The sequence below is a fragment of the Panthera tigris genome, chromosome D3 (genome assembly GCF_018350195.1).
Source record: "Panthera tigris isolate Pti1 chromosome D3, P.tigris_Pti1_mat1.1, whole genome shotgun sequence".
Classification (NCBI taxonomy): Eukaryota; Metazoa; Chordata; class Mammalia; order Carnivora; family Felidae; genus Panthera; species Panthera tigris.
The window spans coordinates 16,426,207-16,436,847 of NC_056671.1; the positions used below are offsets into that span (position 1 = coordinate 16,426,207).

The 10,641-nt window shown below is 45.5% G+C and overlaps 1 protein-coding gene across 1 annotated transcript; it reads right to left on the reverse strand.

Moving 5' to 3' along the window:
* Positions 1-105: 105 nt before the first annotated feature.
* Positions 106-7,474, reverse strand: SRSF9 (serine and arginine rich splicing factor 9). Its single transcript, XM_042962497.1, has 4 exons — positions 7,126-7,474; positions 4,252-4,412; positions 2,332-2,504; positions 106-592 (listed from the first exon to the last, which is right to left on the reverse strand). The coding sequence occupies exons 1-4, from the start codon at positions 7,311-7,313 to the stop codon at positions 449-451; spliced, it is 666 nt and encodes a 221-aa protein (XP_042818431.1). The 5' UTR covers positions 7,314-7,474; the 3' UTR covers positions 106-448.
* Positions 7,475-10,641: the final 3,167 nt, after the last annotated feature.

Below are 10,641 nucleotides of genomic sequence, written 5' to 3' on the forward strand. Positions count from 1 at the left end.
AACTGGGTGCAGCTGCCACTACAACTCAATGACTTTTTTTTTTTTTAATCAGTGTGCCTATTTGGTGAAATCTATTAACTTAATCAAGGACAACCACACATGTCAATTACTAAACGTTTAAAATATATTTCTAAACAGAATGGGCCGACTCAGTCACAGTAACTGCTGATCTCCATAGTAGAGCAACCCACAAAGACACAGCACTGATTTTTTTCCCATAATCAGGGGTGAAAAATATACAACTTATTTCTGAACCAAAACCACAATTTCTGCAGTTTATAATGTTTCACTGCCAATATGGCCCTGGTAGAAATTATGTATTTTATTTCCTTAAAAAAAAAATTAAAAAAATTTCCTAAGACACTAAATCATCAATCTGGAATGTAGATTCTGAGCACAAAGAGCTCAGTTCACCTAAAAAATAAAGAAAAATTTCCCATCACCTGTCTCAGTAGGGCCTGAAAGGAGAGAAGTAGTGTGGGGAACCCCTGCTTTGGTATGGAGAGTCACGGCCCCTTGACCCAGAACGAGACCGTGAGTAGCCATAGCTGGTGCTTCTCTCTGGATAAACTCGGATGTAGGAAGTTTCACCCTGAAATTCAAACAGAAAGAGTGAAGGAAAAAATAAGACTCAGAGAAATACAGCACACTAAAACTTAACATGGCTGCCTAACAATAATAGTTAAGTACCGAGCACTTACTGTTTGTCTGGCATGATGTCATCTCATTAAACCCTCACAACAATGCTATGCCCTAGGTAGGTTTACCAGCACATTTCAACAATGAGGAAAACAATGTTATAATCTATTCCAGGGTGACACATACAATAAATGACAACTTCACATGTTGTAAATGAGCTGAAATACTAGCTACTACGATTAACATATCTGAATTACTACCACTGACTCCTGAATCTTAAGAACTGGAAAGGATCTCAGAGGTCATTCAGTTCAATCCCCTGCCACCTCATATATGCGTTTGAGGATGGGTTCCTATGGAAGAAGCTAACCAGTATTCAACACCTCTCAGGTGTCAGGACCTGGGTTAGATACTCGTAAGTTAGCTTCCTGGCAAGTCTTATGAGACAGTGCTATTATTGTTCCTGTTTTGCATATCGAGGGACCAAAGTTCAGAGAATAACTCTGCTAAGAAATAAATGAGTGAGTGGCAGAGGAGTCATGTCTAGGCTGGCCTGTGTTCAGGCCCTTTGCCCTCAGCCAACACTCTCAAAGGATCTAAAGATGCTAAGATGAAAGAAGTCAGATGTGGAATTCCCTAGGTAAAGTCAGTAATTGGATTTATCCTTACTGAGACCCTGCTTTGCAGTGTAACTAAGGACCAGATGTTTTGTTTCTGCTCCAAATTCAGTCTGAGTAAAAGCAATGTTAAGCTGTGTACTTTCCAAGCCATAAAATTAGGGAATTATATGAATCCTTAGAAAAAGAAATAGATCCTTGGGGCTCCTGGGTGACTCAGTCAGTTGAGCGGCCAACTCTTGATTTCAGCTTAGGTCATGATGCCAGGGTTGTGGGCTCAAGCCCCAAGTCCATGCTCAGTTTGGAGCCTGCTTAAGATTCTCTCCCTCTGCCCCTCTCCCTCACTCGTACTCACTCGCTCTCTCTAAAAAAAGGAAGGAAGGAAGAAAGGAAATGGACCCAGAAATTCCTATCTCCAGACATCTAAATCCCATAAGTCAGGACAATATAAACAGTAAAAAAAGAATGTCCAGTTGTTCTGCTCTCTGGTCTCAATGGTATCAAAAGGACAGTCAACATGTGAATCAGATAGAAAGATCCAAAGAAGCAGCTGCCTTCTTGAAAGACATAAAGAACTAAGTCTTGAGGGTAAGGTCATTATAAGAAAATGCCAAGATGGCTAAGGTTTCAAAGAGGATCCTGCACTACTTTGGGAAAGGAAAAATTAAGTGTACAACTTGGCCCAACAGCAGTACCTAGAAAAGCTGAGATGCTGAGGCTGGCTTGCAGAACCCAGACTAGACCCAGAGGAGGGACAACCATAATGATCAGGTTCACAGAGGTACACTGCAGATTAAACCAGCTGTGAAGGGAATGGGATCACAGAATAGCTCACCACATTATGACAGACTGCACCAGTATTCTCTCCGGGTTAAAAATACTATGACTGCAGATTTCTCTGTTATGACCCTGCAGGACTCAGGCATGATGAATTCCTTGGCTTTTCCACTTAAGACAGATCTTTAATGGTACTGTGAGGTCCTCAAATGGCAAATGCATGGCCTGTTGCTACTTCTCTAGATCAGCTTCAGGTGGAGTGGCCTGGGTGCAAGCTCAACAGAAGGTGGGAACCCACCTCATGAGAGCGGAATTTGGTGTCATCCAGTTTACGGAGGGCATATTCCATGTCTTCTTTTCGGAGATATTCCACCATCCCCATTCCATCCTTCTGCACATCTGCATAACAGACGTCCCCAGCTTCTCTCATGTGATCCTTCAGATCCTGCCAGCTGCCTGATGGAGGAAGTCCTAGGCATGGACAACATAAGAGGCCATATCCTTCAGCCATGTTAACTGACCTGTTAAGAGCCAGCAATACCTAGGGTCCCTTTTCCATCAATCACTCACTACTTTTAAATCCTGAGGATCCCCAAATCATAAACCGTAGGGACATAAATCCAGAAAAGAGCACTAAAGTATGTGTAGTAAACCACTGTAAGAAGCTGGTCCTAGGCTAATTTTCCAGAGACCAAGCCTTTCCAATGGAGCAATAAGTCTACCCTATTATAGGTTTGATATCTCTGAGATTCACAGCCTGCCTTTCTTTATCCTTCATATTTAATATCAAACTCCCAAGACTTTTGAGTTCTAATTTTTTTCCATTATGAAATTTATCAGTACCGTTTCTTGCTTACTGGGTTCTCAGAACATAGGAATTTTGAAAGTATCCAATGGAGTAATAACCAAGGTGTAGCCGAAGGTAACAACACACCAAAAAATCTAAAGTTTTTCTTGTAGTAGTGAATGACTGACAAATTAAACAAAGTACCTTTTAAAAGATCACCAACATTCTTCAATACAGTGGGGGAAAAGGTAAGACTCAGACGCTAAAACTAGTCGGGAATTATACAACCCTACCTGATGTCATGAAAGGGAAATGTGCTCCTGCTCTCAAAGGCTGTGTTTACCGCTCACAGCTCAGGACTGCAGCCATTTCCTAATAGTTTTCTAAGCAGGATTTCAGAGCAGCATGGAGAGAAAAAAAGATATGTATGACATCCTGAAGGAGGGAATAGAGTTCTGGGGTTAAAAAAATTACAAAGGGACACAAGATAGGCAGATACTGAGAGGATCACTGTTAAGCACCACAGGAGTCTGTTGTGACAGTGTGAAATTCCTATCTAAGAAAGTGCCAAGTTCTTCAATACATTTCACTCCACCATGGTCTTAAAATGCCCCTGTAATGTGCAGAGGGCCCCAGGTCTTCACCACTGTATTAATATTTTGAAAAGATGCGTACACCTCTGAGCTTGCCGTTTCATCACTTGTGAACATTTCATTTAGACATTTCATTCTATATCATTCTATATTCTGCAAAACAATCCCTAAAACTTAAAGTTGTTTTGTTTTCTCTTTTGTATAATTCCAAAGCCACCACCAAAATCTGGTGTTTTTCACGATCCAAGGCCGAACAGTTATTCAATTCTGGCTCCTGGAATGTCTAGCAAATCTGAAACCTAGTACATTCCAAAAGAAAACATCTATAGAATTCTAGCTCCGGGGTTTTGCCATCATCTTCCCTCTCAACAGTAGGAAACTCCTTTATAAAAAGCAAATTTATGGGGACGCCTGGGTGCTTCAGTCAGTTGAGTGTCTGACTTCAGCTCAGGCCACGATCTCACAGTTCATGACTTCAAGCCCCGCATCAGGCTTTGTACTGAGAGCACAGAGCCTGGAGCTTGCTTGCTTTGAGTTCTGTGTCTCCCTCTCTCTCTGCCCCTCCCCTTCATGCTCTGTCTCTCTCTTAAAAATAAAAATGAACATTAAAAAAAAAAAAGGCAAATTTATGTTCTACCAAGGCTGTACTACCAATGCAGTTTCATTTGCAAGATACCTGCCTGCCTCACTGGCAAGACTGCGGGGCTTCAGACTGTGCACAGTCTACTGAAAAGAAAGCCTGTGTTCCATGCAAAGTAACAGCTAACATTTCTTGGAGGCCAGACTGTGTGCTAAGTATTTTACATGCATCACCTTATTCGGTTTGAAAAGAACATACCTGAAACAAGAACTCGGAAATCAGATCTTCTTGTAGGAGGCCCATTCCTCCCACCGCGGGGCCACCCACCCCGACTGCCATAAGTCCTGGGGAACTCCACACGAAGCCGACACTGGCCATAATCATAACCATTCCTTCCATAAATTGCATCCTCAGCATCTCTGCAAAGAAAAGTTTGTGGAGTTAGTGCTGCTCAGGAGGCTGACTGACTTCCCAGTGAGGGGCATGAGTAACAAGTATAAAAGGGAAACCTAGAATTGAGAAAAACAATCTTGATGCACTACTGCTTTGAAGATACTTCATGGTATTAGATTTAAACTTTACAGCTGTCCCACACAGGGTTTTCTAGATATGAAATGATAATGAAACAGTAAAGAGATTACTTATAAGAGGATTCATTCAGAAAAAAGAATTGGCAGATAAGTGATTTCATCAGTATATTTCTCTAACCCTGTTAGCAGTTTCTTAAAATGCCCTCCACACACTAGTCCTTTAATAATTAACAAGGATTGGTACCATCAAATCTATAGAAAGAAAAATCATTTAGGGGCGCCTGGGTGGCTCAGTCGGTTGAGCATCCGACTTCGGCTCAGGTCATGATCTCAAGGTCTGTGGGTTCGAGCCCCGCGTCGGGCTCTGTGCTGACAGCTCAGAGCCTTGGAGCCTGCTTCAGATCCTGTGTCTCCCCCTCTCTCTGCCCCTCCCCCGCTCTCACTTTGTCTTACTCTGTCTCTCAAAAATAAATAAATGTAAAAAAAAAAAAAGAAAGAAAAATCATTTAAAAAGAAATCAGGCTCTGGGGAGGAGCCTGGGTGGCTCAGTTAAGTGTCTGATTCTTGATTTCGGCTCAGGTCATGATCTCACAGTTGTGGGATTGAGCCCTATATCCAGCTCTGTCATGAGCGTGGAGCCTGCTTGAGATTCTCTCTCTGCCCCTCTATCCCACTCGGACTCTCTCCCTCTCTCAAAAATAAATTCATAAACTTAAAAAATCAGACTGAAAGTAGTATTTTGTGAGGAATATGGAACTCTCTCATGTGTACTTTTTCAGCATGGTTTGGAAAACTAAGTTGTGGAGACCGCTCTGTGGGTACAGTTCTGCCAGAGAGGTAAATATTCAATTAAGTCACTTCCAGTCTTCCCTAGGGCTCTAGTAGAACCAAGCTGGTTCTCCAGCACTGGATTGGAGAAAGAATGGCCTCCGTGCTTGGATGGACAAGGAGAGCCGAAGATGTACTAATGAAGGCATCATTCAGTTGTCACAGCACATAATTGCTTACCACAATTCTAGTCCCCGGGTTAAAAGCAAGGACCACAACCAGTGCAAACCTGGCTATATTTATAATGAAGTGAAGGAGAGGCAGAACTGCTAGGGTTGAAGAGCGGATTTCAAAGCAGACTGACCAGTTCCAATCATTACCCTACTTACTAGTAGCCGTCTTTGGGTAAGTGCTTTTATCAAGTTTTCACGTCTCTTAAATGTGAACAACATGCCTCCCTCACAGAGTTGTCATAAGGATTAAAGAAGGTACTACGTGTGCGGTGCTCTAATGATATCAAAAGATAGCTTTTCTATTATGAAAGGAGGGAAGAGATGACAATGCAGCACATCACACAGGAAGTTTGTGTTCTAAAGGGCAGCACAGGGGGGGGTTCAAATCCTACCTTATCCCTTATTAGCATTCTCTTTTATCAGCAACTCTAAATCCCCAGTTTCTTCATTCGTAAGATGTGGCTAACACTACCTCTTTTATAGGTTGTTGAAAACGCTAAAGTGGTACTTGACACACAGTGACTTCAAAAAACACACCGGAACAGTCACAGAGGTGCAACCTCCAGTTTCAGTGTGAAAATGCCCAGTTCCGTTTTTGAGGCAAATGGCAGCTCTGTGGGGATCATCAAAGCCTCAGAGTGCTTCCTACCTCCTCCACAGAGGCCCTCCTGGCCCTATGCCACTACACCAGGTAGGCAAGACACCCGAAAGACAGTCCTTGCAGCAGAGCCCGCCCGGCGCACACTAGGTGAAGCATTCCCTGGGTCAATGCTGGGAAACACTGGGCTCTCATGGACCCCGGGTGGAGTGACCAGTCCAATGCGGCGGCTTCTGGGAACCACCAACCGCAGTTTTGAAAGTTCCCAGACCTTTTCTGGCCATCAGGCCTACAAAGTTTGCAAAAATCAAAAAGACCCCTTCGAGCCAGTTTAGGGATCAAATGCTTGGGGCCCTAAGTGTCTAGCGGTGTCTCCCTCAGAGGAGTGGAGTGAAATCAGACAGACACCCCCCCCCCCCCCGACCATTTTGGAAGTTCTTCCAAAGCCCTGATGCTTTTAGAAGGACAAGGCCGGGACCTTGTGAGGAGGGGCGCGCGCAGATGGAGATCTGGGCCATCACAGAGACCCCCTTTCACCCTCCAAAGACAACCACATCCCCGCAGTCTGTTCCCCGCTAACGGCGAGTTCTGGCTGGGGGGAGGGGTGGGCAGGGAGGGGGCCTGGCCACTTCTGCTCTTCACCGAGTCCGAGTCCTCTCCCGGCTGGTTCCGGGCCCAAGGTGCCCTGGGCCGCTTCCCCTGAAGGCTGCCCCTCCAGCCATGAGGGAGAGAACGGTCGCGTGTACCATCCCCGAGGCCAGTCGGGGCGGGCCGGGGCCCTCCACAGGCCCAGCTTTTGTTTTTTAAATAAAGTAAAAAAATAGTCCTAGAGGAAGTGACGACGGAGCAAAGGACGGCCAGAGCGGGCGGTGAGAGGCCTCATCCTCCACCCGGGGGCGCCGTGAGGGGTCTGCGCTGAGGGGGGAGGGGAGGCCCCACAGGGGAGGAGGGAAGGCGGGGGCCCGGGGGCCCGGGGTCTCGGGCGGGCGGAGCGGGGCCTCACCGGGGGTCCTCGAAGCGCACGAAGGCGAAGGGCACGAGGCCGTGCCGGTTCTTGAGCTCGATCTCGCGGATGCGGCCGTACTTGTAGAACAGGTCCTCCAGGTCCTTCTCGCGCACGTCGGTCGGAAGGTTCCCCACGTAGATGCGCCCGTCTCCCTCGCCGCCGCGCTCGTCCGCCCAGCCCGACATCCGCACCGCCCGACGCCGCGGGCCCGCCGCAGCCCACGTCGCCGCCGCCGCCTCAGCCGGGGTCCCCCCGCAGCGTCCCCGCGGGCTCGGAGGCGCTCAGCCGCACTGCATTGTGGGAACGGCGGAGCGGAAGCGAAGGGGTCGACGGAGGCAAAAAGAATCGTCTTAAAGGGGACGCGCTGCGATGACCGCGCGTGCGCGCAGGCCGGCGCCCCCTGTAGGCGCGTGTGGGCTCGAGGGCGACTAGAGAGAGAGATCGGAGTCCCGTGAATTGGGTTCGATTCCCAGAATTCCTTGAAAGCAATTCACTCGCCTAATTAGTGCACTTGAGCGAGTGACTCAGGCTTCCTAGGCCTCAGTTTTCTGCCTCTGTAGCGCCGCCTGCCTCACAGGCTTTTGTGAGCATTCCCTGTGGCGACGCGGGCGGCGGGCGGAAGGGACCCCGCGGACTGTCACTCTGCTTGCGGGGCGCCGGAGGGAGGGAGCCAGGTCCGGGCCGCAGGCCGACCACGCTGCGGTCTGAAGGAGTCCCGGACGGTGGGCTGGGTGGGGCTGTCGCGGCCCTCAGACTCAGGTCAGTAGCCCTCTGGGTGACCCTGCCCCCATTTAACACTTGCTTAGAACTGAGGTCTAAGAACTGACGGGGAACTAAAGTGGGTGTGAGAGCTGAGATGGCCTCCGGAGCTTGGGCTGTGACATTCAAGGGAGACACGGAGGGAGTAAAAGAGTCTTAAGCATCTCGGCTGTCGTTATGGAGTGCTTTAATCCTCACCGGGGATGGAGGGATTCCAGTGTTACAGGTGAGAAAACTGAGGGGATCAGGATTAGAAGCCGAAGCCGTGCCCCCCATCTGTGGGCCGAGCCTTTCAGGAGCTCGGGTAGACCCTCACCTCGGCACTTTTTCACATTTACTTCCCATAGTTCAGGGCACTGAACGTGGGGACGCTCCAGAAATAGAGGCCTTGCATCACAAGAGTCTTGATCGAAAAAGAGCTTTCCTATTAAAAACGAAACCTCTGTGGATTGATGCATAATGGGCAGATAGGCAAAAGCAAACACAGCGGAATGTTAACTGTGGAATCTAGACGGTGGGTGCGTTCAGTCTGTTCAGTGCACCATTCTTTAAACCTTTTTGTATGTCTAGAAATTTGCATAATAAATGGGGCAGGTATGAAACTTGTTAAAAACAAACTCTGGTGTTCGTGTTCTGCCCCGGTCGCCAAAAAAACCAAAACCAAAAAAACCCAACTCTGTTAATGTTAGCAAGGAATAGCAACGGAATAAAACCAAACATTTAGGGGCGCCTGGGTGGCTTAGGTGATTAAGTGTCCGTCTTTGGCTCAGGTCATGATCTCACAGTTGGTGAGTTCCTGCAAGCATCAGGCTATTTGCTTTCAGCACAGAGCCTGCTTAAGATCCTCTATCCTCAGACTTTCTCTCTGCCCTTACCCCACTCTCTCTCAAAAATAAACATTTAAAAAAATTTAATATGAAGGTACAGTAGTTGATTTGTAGTTATACCACCTCTGAGCCTTTTAAAATCAAAACAAATTAGGCACTCACGCATAACTACTGAGTGTATATCCTTTTTGAAAGGCAGATTGTGATGGTATACATCAGTCCCTGATAATATACACATACCTTTTGGTCCAGTAATTTCACTTGTAGGATTTTATCATCAGGAAATATGAAAATGTTACAGTAAATTATGTTCATTGCATTTTGTGCAGTTAAAAAAATGGAATGCTTGATAATAAGGGAGTGGTCCAACATAATAATATTGAATGATACACAATTTTTAAATGATATTTTGAAGGATGCTAAGGTCATGCTAATTTAGTTATAATTAAAACGAATTTAAAATGGTGTTTAGGGGCATCTGGGTGGCTCAGTCAGTTAAGCACCCAACTCTTGATTTTGGCTCAGGTCATGATCTCATAGTTCAGGAGTTTGAGCCCCACATCAGGCTCTGCACTGACGTTGCAGAGCCTGCTTGGGATTCTCTCTCTCTGCCCCTCCCCTGCTTGCACTCTCTCTCTCAAAATAAATAAATAAATTTTATTTTAAAAAATAAATAAAATGGGGCGCCTGGGTGGCGCAGTCGGTTGAGCGTCCGACTTCAGCCAGGTCACGATCTCGCGGTCCGTGAGTTCGAGCCCCGCGTCGGGCTCTGGGCTGATGGCTCGGAGCCTGGAGCCTGTTTCCGATTCTGTGTCTCCCTCTCTCTCTGACCCTCCCCCATTCATGCTCTGTCTCTCTCTGTCCCAAAAATAAATAAAAAACGTTGAAAAAAAAAATTTAAAAAAAAAATAAAATAAAAAAAAAATAAAAAAAAATAAATAAATAAAATGGTGTTTAATATGTACGTTATACACATGTAAATATATATTCTCAAGGAATCTATTAAACTGGTTGACACCAGTTGTTTCTAAAGAATGCAATTGTGGGCATTTTCACTTTAGACCTTACACATTTCTGTAAAGCTGAATATAGTTACTGCAACTCTGTTTCATTTTTATATTCTGGGAAAAAAAAGTAAACAAAAATTTAAGCAGTGTTGCCCAGTTCTGTTCAAGGGAATACACACACACACACACACACACACACACTGGAGAGGGGAAAAAAATATATATATATGTGTGTGTGTGCGTGTGCGTGTGTGTATACACACACACACACATATATACATTACTTGTAACAAAAAAGCATAGAAGAAAATAACTCCAAATGTTTGTGGAGATACCTTCTTGTTGGAAATGATTTCTATATTTTTATTTATGCTTTTCCGTATTTATCAAATTTGTATTTGGCATGTACTACTTTTATAATTGGAACAAAGCACAATAAATTATTTCTAAAATAAAACAGAACCATCTGTTGTATTCTGGATTATGTAAAGCTTCTAGTTGTTCTTTGCTAGCCTTCAGAAGTCAAGCAGGAAAGAGCCCTGGCCAAATATGATCTTGAGTCTAAGTACAAAGCCTTACTTATAGGAGCTTACATATCCTAAAGGCATCCAAAAGTCCAGATGCCTTCCCATTTTGGGGGTATGTTTAGGTGTGTTAATACCTCTTTCTGAGTCCTGCCACTCCTACATGGTTGTTGCCTGGAAAGACCAAACCAAAAAAAAAAAGCTATTGGAGTCAGCTAAGTAGCCTACTAGTACTCTAGGTGGAAGATTGCTTATAAATAGTAATGATTCAGCATATATTGTACAAAGTCCTAAGGCATGCAATCCCCAGAGGGATTCATACCTAGCCTAGAAAATGTGCCCTTATGTGGAGATATGGCAACTACAGCCTTCCTAGATTAGAAGGAACACAGCTAA